This window comes from Ammospiza nelsoni, chromosome 8, assembly GCF_027579445.1.
Source record: "Ammospiza nelsoni isolate bAmmNel1 chromosome 8, bAmmNel1.pri, whole genome shotgun sequence".
Lineage (NCBI taxonomy): Eukaryota > Metazoa > Chordata > Aves > Passeriformes > Passerellidae > Ammospiza > Ammospiza nelsoni.
In genome coordinates, this window is record NC_080640.1 from 11,835,331 (window position 1) to 11,854,088 (window position 18,758).

At 43.1% G+C, this 18,758-nt stretch overlaps 2 protein-coding genes and 1 long non-coding RNA gene across 4 annotated transcripts in view; 1 reads left to right on the forward strand and 2 right to left on the reverse strand.

The window, feature by feature from the left end:
* Positions 1-9,157: 9,157 nt before the first annotated feature.
* Positions 9,158-15,322, reverse strand: GSTO1 (glutathione S-transferase omega 1). The gene is made up of 6 exons (XM_059477373.1): positions 15,155-15,322; positions 14,934-15,042; positions 13,265-13,487; positions 12,178-12,279; positions 9,957-10,063; positions 9,158-9,692 (listed from the first exon to the last, which is right to left on the reverse strand). Exons 1-6 carry the CDS (start codon positions 15,186-15,188, stop codon positions 9,539-9,541), a joined length of 729 nt encoding a protein of 242 aa, XP_059333356.1. The 5' UTR covers positions 15,189-15,322; the 3' UTR covers positions 9,158-9,538.
* A 490-nt stretch (positions 15,323-15,812) lies between these two features.
* On the reverse strand, positions 15,813-17,587 carry LOC132076458 (uncharacterized). 2 transcript variants are annotated; one of them, XR_009418926.1, is made up of 5 exons: positions 17,434-17,587; positions 17,198-17,316; positions 16,798-16,982; positions 16,238-16,313; positions 15,813-16,070 (listed from the first exon to the last, which is right to left on the reverse strand). It is a non-coding gene; the product is annotated as an uncharacterized LOC132076458 (long non-coding RNA). The 2 variants fall into 2 exon arrangements; XR_009418925.1 differs by having other exon boundaries at positions 15,813-16,313.
* Positions 17,588-17,753: 166 nt separating this feature from the next.
* CFAP43 (cilia and flagella associated protein 43) overlaps positions 17,754-18,758 on the forward strand; it is a 42,335-nt gene continuing 41,330 nt past the window's right edge. Inside the window, exon 1 of the mRNA XM_059477311.1 lies at positions 17,754-17,797. Coding sequence (XP_059333294.1) covers positions 17,754-17,797 — 44 coding nt within the window. The remainder of the gene's footprint in view (positions 17,798-18,758) is intronic.

An 18,758-nucleotide genomic window follows, 5' to 3' on the forward strand; every position in this document is an offset into this window, starting at 1 on the left:
TCTGCACCCTCAGCAGGATATTCCTGCCAGTTCAGTTCACCTTCAGGGCTATCACATCAAGTCAGTGTTACAAACCTCCTGTATCCAAAACTAGAGAAAGGCAAGGCTTGCCCACATGCAGCTGTCTACCAGAGCCCCACACTGACTCCCCTGCCAGAGCCACACCTGGCAAAGCTTTGGAAGTGAAAGGTTTGATCCAGAGCAGAGATAGACCAGCAGAAAACAGCCAAGACACATAAAGCATATGGAGAGGAACTGAGGCACCTAATCTGTGGGCTTGAATGCACAGGCTATATCAGAACTGTCTTCCCACAAAGACAAACAGCTGATTAATCACCACACCTTAATTACTACAAGTAAGAGGAGACAAACTCTGCTTCCAAGCCTAAACAGGCACAGAAAGAGCTGTGATGAATGTTTAGGGGAAAAAAGCACCCACACTTCAACCTGTGGATTGGCCCAAAGCGCATTCTTGTTAAGAGCTCCCTTCTGAGGATGGTTTGAGTGACAGAAGGAAAGGCACAAAAGCATCCCTTGGGGTAGCAGGAATGCTGCAGAGAACTGCAGGAAGGACAGTATTAATTCACAATGTCTCATTGGTCCTCATTGATTCTTCAGGCAGTCTGAAGCTGACAGTTTTTTTCCTCCTTTTTTCTCAGCCCTCCTATGCTTTTGCTGTGCAGTCACATAGGTGACTCATGCAAATGGTTTGCAGCTTACAGGAAACACTGTCTGTTCTTTACCCAGCTTGTGGCTGTTCAGTGCCCCTATTCTTGGCTCCCTTTCCCCTGGAGAGATGGCTTTTTCCATCAGCTTTGCCAGGGGTGGTGGTTCTCAGACACAAACCTGGAGCACGTGCTGCAGCTCTCACAAGCTGCTTCCTGCTCACCAGAAGATGCTGTGAGAGGCACAGAATAGGCTCCACACATCAGCCCTTCATTCCAGCTGCATTCTCACTCCCTCCTGGGCTCAGATACAGTGTTATTGCACACTGCTAAACAGCTGTCACACTCTACCCCAAGCACACTCGCATCCCACTGACAAGTTTTGAAACTCATGTTTTCGTAAATCAAAGTGTTGTAGAAAGGGAAAAATACTAATGACATCATGTGGCATCATTACTGCACTCAGATAAACCAGCAACTGTCATCCCTGTTGGCTTTGGACCAGCAGTAGAAAAGACTGTTTCCATCTTACAGAAAATGGGAGTGTTTTAGTAAAATTGCCCCTGCCCTCATGACTTTAGAGGGACTGCATTTTCACGAGCCATTCCCAAGTGAAATCTGTGTCTGAGGAACAGTGGTGAAATAATCAGACTACTAGGAAAGACAGGAGTGAGGAAAACAAACAGCAAACAGCCAGTTCTCAAACCCTGCTAATGCAGGGGAACATTCAGATGCCATGACAGTGGAAAACTGGGGAGAGCAGTCCCAGGACATGTAACACTGTGCCAACACCTCATGCCCAACACATGCACTCACAGCCAAGCCTGTCTGGTGAGCAGGACAGACAGCTGCTAAATTAAGCATGGCAAGAATCTGAGATTAAGTGAAACAGCAAAAAGTTGATATTTCCATTTTTCTTCCTTTTTGATTGACTAGAAAAAGCAACAAATCCACAGGCATCTGCATGAATGTAAAGTGTCCCATGTGTCTATAGTACATTAATTTTGAAACTTTTCAAACCAGTATATCCAGTTACTACCACTTTCAGTGCCAGAAACACTGGCCCTTTTAATACCTCCCTAGACAGAAACTTCTCAACAATTTCCCCAAGCAAGGGCCTTCTGTTATAGCTGCAGTCCCATTCACCCAGGTTCCCACTCAGCTTACCCAAAACTCAGCAAAACTTCCCAGATCTGAGAACCTGGGATCCTCATTCCTTCCTCCTGTCTTGGCTCCCCTCTACCTTTCTCTTAGCTTCAACATAAGGGACCCTAAAACTATAATGAACAAACACTGGAACACATCTTGTATGAGGGTACCAAACATCTCAAGGATATCAGTAAAGATACAGGAACATGCTACAAATGCAGGATAGAACATGGCCCAGTGCCTTGCTAATCTGAAGTATCTATTATCCATCATGCTACTAAACTCACTATTTTTATAGTGACTCTGTCACACTATCTGTCACAGACTCTGCCCTTGTTTTCTTGATACTGAATTTATCTTTTTTAACCTGTGGTAGTAGCAATTGTATTTGGTGGCACAATAACAGAAAACAAACAAGCACCATCTTTTTTCAAAAGTAAGAGCACTAACCATGTTCAAGGGCAAAACCTGGAGCAGAAGGCAAGTAAAGACCTACTCACTGTACTACCTGACCCACAGAAGGTTTTAAGGAGAGCTCTGACCAAAGGGGAGAGCTGTTCATCTGTTTGATCTTTTCCTTACACACTTCCGTCTTTCTCTTCTGTTGACCAGTGCTGAAAATGCAAATGTTTCCTTTACACCCATCCACCCAGAAAGGAGAGAGCCAGTCCATTCCACATAACTTGTCTTTTCCTTTCAAGACTGGGCCAGCATTGCATATTCATTACCACATTAAAAACACTTTGCCTGAGGCCTGCATTTCTTGCTGTGCTGTAATGAGTTCAAGACCCCAGCTGTCTGCTTGGGGATTTAGAACACAGATATTTAATAGTAAATTATAAGGCAGAATATTTCATTTTACTTCTTTTCTGCTGAAGTAGCACATTTATAATGGTACACTACAGCCACTAAATAAAGATGGGGAGAGCATTTCTTTCTGTTCAGATAACACAATCTCTGGGTTACTGTGGTCTGGCTGGAGCCAATTCAGTTTCTGGATGCTGATCTCTGCTTTTAACCTATTACTGGATCTCCCTAATGCTACATCTCCCACTACAGTCAAATAACACATTGGAGCAAACTGTAATATATTTCTAGCACTATCCTAACAGCTTTTAACAAGCCCTACACAAAGCAGAGCTGCTAATAAAACCAAAATGCTCTGCAGTTAATTCTTGGAAGCTTGCCACTGAGATCCCACCAACACTACTTCAGAGACATTGGCTTTATAAAGCTCAAACCCTGCTTTCATCTAATGGAAGGGCCCAGATCCACATCCTGACAACATTTCACAGCTCTTGGCTCCCTCTGGGTCCTCTGACAATCTATGAAACATGTGTAGCATCACTTCCCAACTGGGAACTCTTTTAAAAACTACAGTATTCTAGAAGGAACAGCAGCATAATTATTATTTTTCTAGGTAATACCAGATGTGTTTAAAAGCCACAAAGGTAAACAGGAGGGGAAAAGCTGCATACTTTGAATTAAAGCTAGTAAGAGCATAAACAAGGACCTACTTTAAATTTTCCTTTTACCTGTTCAGATGTATAAAATAGCTCCTTTCTGAAAATATCTTTTTGTAGCCCTCCAAAAAACTTCTAAAAAGACCGGCTGCTTCAATACATCACAAAGCATACTGGATTTCTTTCTGGTGCTTTGCTAAGTAGAATGTAATTTATGACATTTTTTTGCCAGTGAATTTTGATCACCTATAAAATCCTATATGAGTATTTTAAAAAATCTGTCCAGAAAGGATTTTTTTCTATTTCTCATTCTTAACACAATAGCAACACAATTGTGGAAATATTTTTCAGGTAAGCAACATCAAGTCATATTAAGCTTTGGTAATAGCACACGTGCAACCTGTTAATTTTTGAATTAAATATGGATTATATTGCCACAAACTGCAAACCAATAAAACCCATACAGAGAGATTCAGAGATATTATTATTGCCTGCTCTGATATTTGGGAAAAAAAAAAAAAAAAGCAACAAAGAAACAAGAAAGGGAATATTGTGTTTATTCTCTTTCTGAAAGTAATTCCCAGTGCCAGGGAACAACATTCTCTGAACTGTTACTCCAGAGTCAATTGTTTATCCTTTTAACAGCCTTTAATGGAAGCATATTTCTATTATACATGATTGTATAATATATAATATATGTTTATATATATATACCACCTGCCCTTGTTTCCACCTCCTAAGTGCTACTATTTTTCACTCCGAGTTGGCTCAATAGGTCCTTATCCGTCCATGGTGGCCTCCTGGAATTTTTACCCAATTTTGTTCTTGATGGGAGGACAAGGACCTCCAGCTGTGTCTGCCTACATTTAGTGTACAGGAAGGGTGGGTTTCAGTGAAAAATAAATTCTATGTAAATGTGAAGTCATATAATATTCATTTGAGTTCGGAAGGAGTGTGAAAATACTGTAACTGAGGTCATGTGCAGGAGCAATATGTGCAACCCAGAGTGGACACAAGGTTATATGCCAATATGCACTCAGACACTGGCACTAATTTCTCCAGCAGTAGTAACACAGTGTGCATATACACTACTAGCAGTAGAATGCCTCGTAGCAGACTAAACCACAGCCCTTCCCTTTTTGTCACAGCAGTCCTAATATAGATTTATTTATTGTTTTAATCTAGAATAACTTGTAGCCTTAAAGGTCTGGAAGCTCAGCCTTCTCGGACTTAATTTGAGCAATGGGGTACTTTACTTATGAGCAACTGGTGTCAAAATACACATATAATCTGTGATGCTATTTATAGTAGCTGATCTGTGATAGCTCGCCTTAGTATGTGAATTGCTTTGATAAACACTCTGTGAATGTACATGGTGGACTTGGCTTTTCAGAAGACAACCAAACAATTGCTCTTGATGCTCGCCTCTGAAGGTAAAGCATTTGTGGAGAGATCGGAATTTATATCCAGTCAACAAAATTAATCTCATCAGTTTTAAAGAGAATGTACCTTCTAGTTGGTTGTCACAAATATCACAAATGTTGTATGTTTTATTTTCCTGATTCTCTGTTCCCTTTTGTTTTTTACTGTTTTTTCAGTCCTCTATTAAAACTTTTTTATTTGCATGAACTAATTAACAAATATTTTAAAAAACAAGAATGTGCAGCAGTGAAGCATGCCTTTCCAATGACAAGAAACAACAATTTATCACAGGTAACAGTTCAAAACTAAAGTCTAACCCTGAGTAGCAAAGAAAAAACCTTCAGAATTTTTTTTCTACCACTGGATCATGGGACCTGTTTGGCTTTTGTTTTTTTCAGTGAAGTTAATACAACTTGTTCTTAAGTGTTCTACTACTGGGACAAAGTTAATTTTCTCATGTAAAATTTACTAGTATTATGAGACAGTGGTTATGAGTCATTAAGGATCTGAGGGTTCTTATACAACGAAAAAAGAACTGAAAAAACTGTGCTACAGAAATGGATATGTAAAAATGATGCTATATGAAAAATAAGATTAATAAACTGAAGAAGATAAAAAGAACCCAACTCTTTTCATCCTCCCTACAATTACCAAAATATGAATTCAAAATGGATTTGACAAATGTGAAATATTTTGGCAAATACCCATAACAGCATCACTAAATTAACAAATAATGTCATCCCATTGTGCCTGTGCTTCTAAAAATTAGGAAACCCTCAATTTTCTCCTGCTCCTGACTGTCCAGTTGGTGACCACGAATGAAGAAAAAAGATGGACTCTGACTGAGGTGTAGTCACTTAAAAGTATCTTTCCTTTAATATTTGTCCTTTTTTTTTTTCCTTTAAGAAAAGAGGGCAAAAGAAGTTCCATCAGTCTGTTGAGATCTTTCAGTTCCAGAAGGAAACATTCTTACAAATGTTGCACTTGTATTATATATCTGCAGCAAAGAAAAAAATCTCATGTTAGCTACCATGCTCTAATTATCAATTAAATTGATAATATACTTGTAAGGCAAAGGTTTTAAATTTAAATATTTACAAAAAATTGGGAAAAATAACACACCAGCAAAAACTCTACTAACAAAATAATTACTATGTCAAAATTCAAACTGTTATTAATTGCCTTTCTGAATTCTTCAGCTTGAGTATTTCCACCCCTAGGTGATCTTGCTTTTTGCTACCATAAATTTGATTGTGAATGCAAATAGGTTTGAAGATGATTGCAGGAAATCCTATTCTTCCTGGTAATTTGTGATTACTAGTTGCATAGTGCATGGACTATATTCGTACTATTTTCATTTCATTTTTCTTCATAAGAGCCAGTTATTCTAGAAGCTTTTCATATCTCTCAGGAATATTTTGATTACATAAATAAAAGAGAAGCTCATGACCCCTTGTGATAAAGAAATACTTTATTATGGCTGAAGAACTCTGATTTTGGCTGCATATGCACAAGCGCTCTAATGACTGAACAGTTTTATATTGACCTCATATGACATTGGAATCTGAATTATTTGGAGAAGCTTTAGGCACAGAAAAATACTTCTTGTAAGAAACATCAAGGCAATAGATCATTTGAATTGTGAGAATGAAAAATGAATACTGGGAGTTGTGGCTTTGTGCTAGAATGACAATATTTTTTGACGGTTTTAATAAAAGGAAAAAATTTCCATGAAATCTTAAATTTGTAGTTATATGCATTATTGTCACAAAGCAAAGGCAATCATTTAATAAAATGGGTAGGTTTCAGGTTTTTCCCTTATTTTTCCGGTAAAAGCAAAGTGGCATATGACATAGTTTATTTCAGAGCGATGACCATCACTGATGAGTTTGTCGAAACAAAATCTTAGAATCTAGTCTATGAATTTTGCCATTACATCGCATATTTTTCACATCACATATGTATCACAAATATCTGGCTTTGGTATTTAGTTGTCAATGTAATAGAATGATAATAAAGTCATAAAATATTTAGTTCTCAGGTTACTTTACGGACCGGGTTTAGGGCAAATTTGGGAGAGAATCTCCAAAGGGGGGCCCCTCCAGTAAGCAAACCCACATGGCCCCGCCACCCAACCAGTTTGGGCAGAATTTCTCGGAGAGAAGTGGAAAGAACCTGTTTATTTCACAGGCACAGCACACCCCAGCACACAAAACGAACAATACTGGATGACAAAACTCCTTCACCACTCTGAAAAAAAAGATGACAAATTCAGAAAGTCTCTCTCAGGGGTGCTCACTCTGTTCTCAGTCCCTCTGGAGCTCAGGCAGCTGCTGCAGCCCTCAAAGAACAAATTCTGGGTGTTCCCAGGTCCCAGTCCAGAGCAGGTTCAAGTTGGTAAAAAAAACGAAAGGAAAAACAGGCCAGGAAGAAATTTGGACTGTTTAGCTAAACTAGCAAATGAGCAGAAGAAAGAGCAAACAGAAGCAAAGCAGAAGCAAGAGCGAGACAGCAGAGCAAAACCAAAAGCAAAAAAAGGAAAGGCAGCACAATGTACTGCCCTGTCTCTGTGTCCCGGCAGACTGAAAAGAAAACCCCAGCTACACTTTGACTCTTCAGAGCCAGTTTTAAAGACACAGAACAAAATATCCAGCATAAACAGAATATGTCCATGAGGATACAAGCATAAAAATGTCACCATAGGACAACACTGCAGCACATTTCCTCAAAGATCATTTACTACAACATTAAAATGGATATGCTGGATTTATTGGGATTTTATGAATAGCATTTCATTTGATAAAATCGCCTTTCCAGAGTGTTTGTAAGCCTATCTTTCCAGGTTCGCAAGATTCCATTTAATATTCGTAAGGGAAAAGGAATCTTGCGATTTCAATGGGGAGCAATAGAGGAATCTTTGGTGCATGTCCCTGCACCTGATGGCATGCCATGCCTTTTGATGGCTTTGACTTTGGGAAAGATTTTTTTTTTCTCCTCCAATTGCAATTCCTTTGATGGTATCTCCATTCCGGAGTGTTTGCAAGTCCTTCTTTTCTCTTTTGGCCTTCAGTGGGGATCCATTTTGGGCAAGCTTTGCTGCATGTGCCTGCACTTGATGGCATATGGCCTGCCTGCATTTTGATGGCTTTGACTTTGGGGAAGATTTTTCTCTTTTTTTTTTTTTTTTCCAAGTATCCATGCCATATCCCTCATCTCTTCCCCTCCAAGTTGTGTCTTCCTCCTTGACTTTTTCCCCATGCTTTTGCAAGATCTGTGAGCTTAGTTTTGGTCCTTTGCAATGCAGCTCATTTCCTCACAGCCTATTTTTTGAAGACACCAAAAGTCCCCATTTTCTGGGATTTTGAGTTTTTTTGCAATTGCATTTCATTTGATGTTTCCAGAGTGTTTGTAAGCCTTTCTTTTGGGGTGCGCAAGATTCCTTTTTCCCTTCCCGAAAGGAAATGAAATTTGAAATGAAAAGGAATCTTGCAATTTCAATGGGGACCAATAGAGGACCAAGAGCCACAGGCTGACAGATCTGCTCATTCTTTTTTCCCCATCATATCTCTTTCCTACTTCAAGTTCCACAAGCATGCACCACCTCAGTTGCCATGCCAGGGCAGAACATGTTACAGGAAGAAGCTAAGTCTACTTTTCCTTCAGAAAAGCTCCAAGTGTCCCAGTATCTCAATTACCATGAAATCTATGAACCACCATATTCTGCTATGCTATCTCACCTCACTGCAATGGGAGGCAGACAGGAACAGTCTTGGATCTCTCATGACAACCACCTCATCCTCACAGGAACCACAGCCCTGCCCTTGGACATTCTGCTTTGCCTTATTTCTTTCTGTGTGCTTATCCCCTGGAATTATGGCTAGTTTGGGTTGCTAGTGCTCTGACAAATACAGAACTGAGCAACATCAGAATGAGTCATAGATGTGAACAGGAAAAAGAAAAAACAGGAGAGGAAGAAGTTTTTCCTGTGACTGCTTGTGCTTCAAATAATCTTGTCCCCCCACTGCTATATTAACACTGCTATATACAGAATAGCTTCAAAGATGTTCCACTAAAAAGCTCTGATCCGGCCACTTACCTGATGAAACAGAACACTCTTTTCTTTCCAGCAGCAAGACATCACCAGCATAATGTTCTGACTAAACTCCTTTCATTTCTGCTCTCTAATTTTACCTACACCTTGACAAGCAGAGCAAAGCTTCAAATTCTGAGAACAGAAAATCAATGTCCTTCTGCTCAGGATATTGTTTTTGTTGGCTTTACTCCTTCCTCCAGCCTTTAGGTTAGAACCTAGAATAAACACGCCAGTACTTCAGAAGGGCAGAAAAGGATTATAACCATACACTCCCTTAGCATATCTAACAAAAACTAGAAGCCCTTACTAGAACCAAGAACCAATCCAGTGACTAACAGGTGCCCAGAAACAGGAAGGAAAAACTGTTTGAAGACATTGCTTGTTTTTTATTCATTTTCAAGACATGATTATTACAACATTTAAATCAGGTAACAGCATCAGTTCAAGGACTGCCCACTGCAATGCCTAGAAAGAGCCCAGAGATTAACGACCATCAACTCTTGAGTGGAAACATTATCCTTTATGGAATATTCATGGCCAACAATGACTTTCCATCTCCTGCTTGAAGCCAGCACATCCTTCCCCCAACAGGAAGGAGTGGAGTTCACAGAAGGTTTCTCAGCCTTTTCAGCACAGATTTATTCCCCATTATAAATGCAACCACAGAAAAGCCCTCACCAAATTACACTGATCTCCCACATGAAAAACAGCACTAACACTTCAGCCAGCACATTCCTACTATCACCTCAGAGCCCATAATCACATGCCTCAGGGCTGTTCTTCAGATACAGCTGGAGGTAGTTTTTGTATATTTGTGGGTCAGTTATTGTAGCCTTGATAGTAGGGTCCTCCTTCATGGCCTCCATCCAGCGTTGGAGCTTTGGGGTGTGATTCAAAGAGCTACAGGAAAAAGGAAGAGACTGAGTAATGCAAATGGAAAATTCAGAGGGCATCAAGGAAACAAAACAGCTTGAAAAGTTCCATTTTACTACTTTCTCTGTCCCAGTACAATGTCCAGTTTAGAGCAGGATGCTTCCCCCAAACTGCAACACAATACAAGCTTTCTTCAGCAGCCCCCAAGAGTGGCCCATTGCTGCAGGGTACACCAGGAATATTGATGCTGAGGCACTTCAGAACACACCAGAAGCCAGGCAAAGTACTTACTCCTTCAGCTGGAATGGTTCCAGACGTTCAAACCATGGCCAGATCATGTAGTCAACCATTGAGACTGAGTCCCCACCATAAAACACCGTGTTGCGTTTGGACAGAACCTGGGAAGGATGAGAGGTGTCAGCTGCCCTCAAGGAAAAGTGCAGCAGAACACTACACAAAAACCCCACTGCACAGTGGAAGGCAGGCACACTACAGGGATCAGTGAGCAAATGAAGGAGATACAGTACATTTCTCTTGTGCATACAGTATTAGCAGAGTCAGTATAGTTAAGATTAATACTATAGCTGCTATTTCACAAACTCAGCCCAGCTCTTCTCCAGAGGTTCAAAATCTGTCATGAAATATGAACCACTAACAAGCTGCAGCATGTGCACAAACAAAGAGTAGCTTAGCTCAGAATGTTTGCGATTTTTTCCTTGTCATAAAACTTAAATGGCACAGACTAATCAAACACAGCAGCAAACATTCATTTCTTGAGCAATAAATCCAGCTAAATTAATCATCCTGCTAAATTAGAGCACCATTTTAGCAGGGACTCTCTTCCCATGGCAGCTGAGGCCAAGTGGTGTCAGGGAAGCATTTCTAACAATACATCTCAAACTGCATTTGATTCCAGGTGCAAAAGCAACAGTAAGCAAGTGTAACTGACACCAGAAAGAGATCCTTCTCACAGCTCAGCACAGAAAGCATGCAGCAAGCTCTCCTGTTACATTTATGACTCTGATGCACTTTTAAGTGCCACGGTCATCCAAGTTTAATATGCTTTAAGGACCCTCCAGAGCCTGTTCTCTTCTTCCGTTAGATTAGTGGCTCTAGATTCATTAGTGACTTTATTTTCAGGCACTTTGGTGTTTTAAAGGTGGAACTCAAAAGAACTTTACACAACTTGTTTTTTTTGAACACACACCCCCTATACACTCACATGGCATTTATTCCCTGCCCATAACCCCCATGATCTAGTAGAAATCTTGAAGCAGCCCTTCAGGAAGCATGGAGCTGTTTGAGTTCTCAGGTGTCTGGCAGAACACAACCAGCAGCTGCACAGGGGCAGCGATGGGAACACAGCCCCCTCTGTTGGGCAGCAGAAATCGAAATACAGAAGTGTTCCAAAGTACTTCCCCTCTGGAATATCTCTTACAATACACTGAGGAAGTTTGCATGGCTCTGTTTCAGCCTCTCATTCACAGCTGACCATCAGCTGCTGCTGTAAAATCATTCAGGGTATAGTAAAATAGAGACAATGAAGCAACAGCAAGTTATTTTGCAGTATTAATTGAGCAGGAAGAAGGTTAATCCTTCCCTAATGTTTAATACATCTGTATTTCAGGGAAGTGAAACACACAACTTCCCCCAGGAACTCGCCATCTGCACTACTCCAGCCTCAGCCTGACCAGATGGACAACACTACCCTGGAAACAATTGTGTTTTGGCAACCCAAGGGGATGGGAAAGCAGAATGCACCAGACTTTCAGGAGAACTAGGAAAGAATTAAAAGGTTATTGGCAGCTTTGCACCAGAGCAGAAATACTCTGTTCTTCATTGATCCACCCAAGCATTGGCTGTGGATGCTAAAGACAGAAGGAATGGATTCATGACAGAGACAAGTGCAACACCTGTTCAGATTAGCCAAGAACCATTACTGACACAGACTGTCAAGTGGCTAACACAGCATCAAAGCCACCTGACACTTCCTGGAGCTCCACTGAAGTTGCATTACACCACCATGGTCCAGGGCTGGATTTCTACAAAGCACACATTACATTCTGCTTCCACCCACCCCCACAGATAAGCTCTAGAACAAAAAAGATTTTGTCATCACCAAGATACCTGCACTGGTTGGGTTCAGCACAGATGCTTTTCAGCAGCTCAGACTCTTCAGCCCTTGCTCTTAGTACATGCTGCAAGGTCTCCTTCACTTAGAGCAGAACAAAGACAACAGCAGTGGTTGTTCAAATTCAAAAATCTCTACAAGCCTACACAGTCCTTATCATAAGATAAAGTTTCGTTTGTTTAGTTTAGCTAGTTTTGGTCCCTGAAATTTATTCCAATGGTGCCATTGTGCATCCTGGGCTGAGGGTAATAAATTGAGAGACTGGTTGTTGTGGTAACTACCAACTAAATGAGAGATCTACCTCCAAATGCCACATCATGAAAGGACAAAAGGGAACATATAAAGGCTGGCAATCTCCTCCTTATCATGAAATACTCTCACCTCTTCAAGTTTGCCAAACTTTTCAGCAATCTCTGCTTTCAGTGCAGTGGTGTCCTGTCCATCTTTGACTGCCAAAACATGCTTGAAAAGCAAGGATGTTATCTATAAAAAGGAAAGCATAAAGTTTTTAATGCACCGATTACAAGAATATAAGTTAGTCACTCAAAACTGAAAATGTTAACTTAGATGTTAAGATCTTCAATGCAAATGAAATCTTAAGAGATTTGACATTAAAGATCTACATAAAGTCCATTGATAAAAATCTTCTATATTTCATAAAAGCAAGCAAAAGCCTAGAGGAAGAATTAATACAAACAGTAATGAATTTTAGTCTTATAATAAGAAGAGAATAGTGAAAAATGTTTTCCATCTGTGCATTTTCTTTCTTGCAACACACTTCCCTCTTTCCATTCGGCCTATTTACTGAGTGTTGTAAATATACTCTCCCTTTTATTCTCCTTCTTTGTCCACACCCTTTGCATCTTCTGTTTCTTTCTCTCTTGTTTCATGTCCATGTGACTTCTTTCACTTCCTAGACTCCTCAAATCACATGCTTTGTATGTTTGAATGTACAGAGAGGTTAATTCCAGTCAGCCAGCTCCAACCCCAAATAAGAGCCAAAACCAGCCTCCCTACACAAGTCCCGTGTTTACAGCCATGTGCCTGTCATGGTTTTAGGCTCTCTCAGGCACTTCCCACATCCTGCATTCACTCAGCATTTCCTCCAGAAAGGACCAGAATAAAATACAGCAATTGTCACTCCCCAGGTCTCACACATTTGGCTTGTTTGGTCTGCTAACCTTTGTTCCACTGCAGGATGCTCAAAACCCTATCTCAGTCATACAAGCTTTCGCTTGCTTGGATGCCTTCCTGCATCCATCCTTGCACATAATTCTGGGAGCAATTCAGAGACACAGCAGACTGTATGTGCTCACAGCAAAAGGCCCCAAATATCCCCTCTGCCTATTTAAATGCTCATCTCAGACACAAAACCTGCCTTCAAGGTTGACAGCAACATCAGCAACAGAGCTGCAGTTTTTGGTGCAATGGTGAGGTCAGAAACAGTCCCACCCTGATCACACAGTACCTTTGAGAAGTCTTCCAAGAGCATCTTCTGACAAGCTCGCTCATAGGGGTCTGAAGGCATCAGCTTCTTCCCTGGAAATGCTTCATCCAAGTACTCACAGGTGATTGGGGACTCCCAGATCAACTGGCCCTTGCTGGTCTCCAGAACAGGAACCAGCCCAGAGGGGTTCTTCTCAAAGTACCAGTCAGGTTTGTTCTTCAGATTGATATTGATTACTTCATGGCTAAAAGAGCAAAAGAAACAAGACCCAGACAGGCTCAGTTCTGCTCCAGTCCAGCCCATACCATGGTGAAATGTAGTCACCTCTACAGTTCAATAATTGAGGGGCTCAACCCTCAAGCCCCTGTACTCCCCTGTTTTCTTTGAAGCTGTTTGCAGGACTAATCCTTTGACACAGAAGTACTGCCACACTTTGCTGGAGAAAGCACATACTGACTTGCAATGGGCTGGCTATAGACTGCAGGCATGTCTTTTACTAGATTAACAAGCACACAACTACCAGGCTAAAAACAAAGATTACAACTCAGCACACTTACTCCATGTGAGTTCAGGGGCAGTCTAAGAAGCAGGTGACTGAAAGTGAGCTACCCCCATTAAGAAATGCACCTGAACCTTAACCTGCCCTTACACCAAAGAACAAATCAGGAGAGCATCCTTCCTGCTTATCTTCCCAACTTATGGCCTTATAAGGAACAACTGCTTAGGGCAAAGGCAAATAGATATTGATTTAAAAAATATATGGGAAATACATCTATATTAAAAAAACAAACAAACAGAAGTCATATGCTGACTTGAATGTGTGACCCGAGACAATTCCTATTAAGCCCAAAGGTCAGCTAAACACAGCTGAGCCTTCAAACAACTGAGTAGTTACCAGAAGGCAACTATCACATCTAGGTAGCCATAAAACCCCTCCAAAATCACTATGGTACAACAAACCTTCCAGCTCCAACATCAATCCAAAGACACCAAATAAAAACAGAATTAAACTGACCCAGAAATTTTATTGCATCTACCCTTCCAAAATCAAAACACCCATGTAAAAAACAAAATGAACTAACTCAACCCTCATCTTACTTTCAAGAGACCTGTTAGCATTCCCCATTCCAACATGAACTCCCAGCCCTGTGCTGGTTCACAAACCACTGGTAGGCCTTGGACTTGGCAGAGCCACAAAAAGATGGAAAAAATGGTTAATTTTCATTTGTACCTGAGGAAGATACTAGACCCCATTCAAGAATGCTGAAATGGCTATCTTGAAAAAGAAACAAACACAAGCACTGAATTTTGTTAACTAACTACAGCACAGGAAAGATAAATGTTATAGCAACACGGTACATTTCCTTTTTAAAAACGTCATTCACTCTCTAGTGAGTTTTGTTGGGCAGTAACACAACAGAAACAACTCCAGAATTTTCACAGCCACTCACATCAAAAACAAATAGTGTTTGCTATGTCTCTACTCAATTTACTCAGGGCAAAAATTATAAAAGAAAATCAGCTAGGGGTTCTTACTTTGGGCCTTTATGCAGCTGCTTTCATACACACCCTACTCTTTCAAGCTCCAGAACAAAACCACGCACAGAAGCCTGTTCCCAAGCAGTTCGTTCAGGGATGTTTAATTTAGGAAACAGAGGCAGCCAGGCCCGCCGCTCGCTCCGGAGCTCACCTGATGCCCTTGGCGCGGAGAACCAGGCGCGTCCGCTGCGCGTAGGGGCAGAAGCGCATGCTGTAGAGCCGGATCAGCCCCGCGGGCACCGGGCCCGGCGCCGCGCTGCCTGCGGGGAGAGCATAGGGGCTGTGACCGCCGGCCATGCCCCAGCCCCAGAGCCGTGCCGGCCCTGCCCCAGCCCGAGAACCCGAGATCCGTGCCGGGCCCGCGGCGCTTACCCTTGCCCAGGCTGCGGGAGTGATCGCCCGACATATCGACAGGCTCTGTGACGGCTCCGATCGGTGACGGCCCCTCCGCAGCGCCCGGCCCAGGCCGCCGGCACCGCCCGCCGGGGGACGGGTGTGCGGCCCCGCCTCTCTCCCTTCCCTCCCAACTCCCTCTCGGCCCGGGAGAGCTCCGCTGCCGCTGCTGACGCCGAGAGCTGCTCGGTGGTCCCTCCCTGAGGTGGCCGCCCGCCCCACCGAGCTGGGACAGGCACTGCTCAGCTGCTCTCCCTCCGCCCGCCCCACGCAGCTGGGACAGGCACTGCTCAGCTGCTCTCCATGCTCTCCCTCCTCGTTTACAAATAACTGCGCAACCACCTCCAGCATTCCCGTGGCGATAGCACACTCACGGCCAAACTCCACCTCACGGGCCTGCTGAGGTACAGGGTTCCCCTCAGTGCCTCCTCTGCATCACCTACCACTCTCCAAAGCCCCATCCAACCCCACCTTGATGGTAACAAGAAGGGTTTATCTCTCCTGCAGCTGTCCTGCTTCATGATAAAAACCCAGAGAGGAGATAATAACCCAGGAAACAGCATAGCAAAAGTTAAATCTAACTTAATTACTACAGTGCAGTTATAGGATTCATGCTTCTGCAAACATCTTTGTGGGAACATCAGTGTGGGCATAGAGCAAAAGACAGAACCAAACACAGATTGAAGTCTTCTCCATCCCTTTGCTCCATCTCTAGTTGAGACTAGGGTACCAGGGCCTTCCTTGTACCAGCTTTCCTTGAAGTATAAAAATGGAAATGGAGGTGCTTTCCTCTCAATGATTTTCATATATTCACACAGTGTCCAAGTTGATTTCTGACCACAGAGGTAAAGTGATTCCGGTCCTGTGGCTCCACACACCAATCTTCAGGTTGGCACTGTACATTTATTGAAACAGCACATTTGTAGGGACACGGCTCTTGCCAAAGGGAGGGAAAATCCTGGCCTTCCTGGCAGTGCATACTCCTCTGTCAAACCCCCAGGCTAACAGAGCATTCTCCAGTCCCATCAATGGATCCATGTTTACACAGGGGACAAGTCCTACCTGTTTTGGTTTGGTTTTTTGTTCTGGACCTCAGACACCAGGTTACAAAGACCAATATTTTCTGTGGAGATCTCACCTGCAGAAAAACACCAAGATGATCACTAGCAACACAACCATGACCTTGACACCATTATCCATTGCAATGGAGGAACATGATTTTTGTTGAGTCACTGCTGCTTGATTGCGTAGATATTAAGCAGCTCAGCACAGAAGGGGAGTGGTACCTTGTTGCACAAAGGTCTGCCACGCCCTAGGCAAACAGAACCTGTACATAAGGTGCTCTTTGCCAACAAAAAAACTTCTCTAACCATAAAAAAAACCCCAGCTGTGTTAGAGGACATAGCCTTTATTCCTCTAAGTACCTATCCTTAGTAAAGATTCAGCAGAATTTTGTGATGAAAATAGAGAAAATTAATTTGAAATTTCTTATAGCAATTATGAAACACACAGGCAGTCTGCTAACCCACAGCCTGGAGACAGGCATGTAGGAACTCAAACCAGCATCACAAGACCCACATGCTGCAATAGGCCCTCAGAAGTACCAAAGAAAATAAACTCACTTCCTCATTCTCTGCTGGTGTTGGCTGACACGCAGAGTGCCTGTGGAGACAGGAGGTGAGGAATGGGCTCGTCCTGCTGCCTCTGGGCAGAAATGCCACTCTCCATGCATTGCCCTCTAGCACTGTGAGTGCACACCAGAATGGCAAAACTGCACACTGCCACTGTCCAGGGAAGTTACAGCAAGCTAAAACAAAAAAAACCACAGTATAAATAAAAATCCTCCCTTAGGAAAAAAAATCTATTTTTTAAATTCTGGGAGGTTACTGCTGTGTCACCAGGCTAAAAGTACAGAAGGAAAGGCTGCAGGTGTACTTTCTCGTTTTTTCTGGGGAAAACTTCTCCTCAGCTCACTCTGAAGCTTCAGGAGCTTTATTGCACAGAATCCAAGAACTTTTGTACCTTGTGGAATTACAGAATCATCAAGGTTGGAAGAGACATTCAAGACCATCAAATCACCCCTAAACCACATCACCCAGCAGCAGATCCAGACCCCTCTTGAACACCTTTAGGGATGGTAACTGCAGAAAGACACAAGACACAATGGGAAAATAGGTACAGCTGTCCTGCAAAGAGACAGGCAGATGGTACTGGGTGAGATGCAGAGACATGCAGGGTGACCGAGAGATGGAACCCACAGACTCTCTCCCAAGGCTGATGCGCTCCTACACTTGATTCAGCAGCAATGATTGCCCAGGTGAAAGGGCACAGATTATATCAGTGGCTCAGGGGCAGAACTACCCCAGCTTATTAACAATAAGAGCTGCAACAACAGCTCCCACACTTCTCACGGCTCAGCTAAGAAGCAACGTCCCCACCTGGGTTGTTAAATACCCGCCCGTGCTCATTGATTGGCTGGCGCAGGGGCGCGGGCCAATCAGCTGCGTGCTCCGAGCCGGGCCAATGGCGGGCGCCGTTGCTGTTGCCAGGGCGCGGGGGTCTCGCGGCGGCGGCGGGCATGGCGGCGGGACCCGGCGCGGAGGGAGCCACCCTGGAAGTGAGGTGGGGGCGGCCGGCACCGCGCCCACACGCTCCTGAGCCCGCCTGGGGGGCGCCGTGTCCTCAGCTGTGCTCAGCCCGCGGCGGCCCCGTGAATTGGGCGGTCAGACAGGGAGGGGAGGCTGCGCTGTCGGGGTCTGTCAGGACAGCGCGGGCGGAGAGAATAATCATGGGCACGGATGGCAGGATCACGGAATGGGACGGTCCAGGGCACCTCAGTGGTAATCTGGCCCAAGCTCCCTGCTCAGGCAGGGTCATCCCCGAGCATGGTGCTTGGGATTATATCCACACGGTTCTGGGACAGCTCCAGTGAGGAGACTCCACAGCCTGTCTGAAAAAACCTGTTCCAGTGTGTGGTTCTTCTATCTATCTATCTATCTATCTATCTATCTATCTATCTATCTATCTATCTATCTATCTATCTATCTATCTATCTATCTATCTATCTATCTATCTATCTATCCCTACCTGCCTGTTTCTAAACAGCCTGAACCCTTGTCCCCTTAGGCCTTTACTGGATGTATAAGAATGATAAATTGGACTGTCACCCCCATTAATTTATCCCTACATACACGTTTTCTAGATTCCATTTGACCTCTCAACCAGAAGTTAGGAATACTTCATTTCCAATGATTCAGAGCTAATGTTGCAGAAAAGCACATTAGCTTTTAGTAAGCGTGTTCAAACAGGTCTCATGTGCTGTGGCACCCCATACAATCTGTTTTTGTATGAAGGAAGGCCCAGAAAAACACTGGCAGCTGGAATGTCTCCTCTGTTGCCATGGCTTTCAGTTCATCTCCACAAGCACATCGACAGGGCTCCCACTCCTCTCTGGCTCCACTTGACTCCTATGTAGCAAAAGAAGTCTAGAGCAGAAATTCCTCAGAAAAGATAATGGGAAGTTATTGCTGAAAATAAATTCATCTCAAGACCAGCAATTTTAAAACGTTCCTAAGTATGAGAG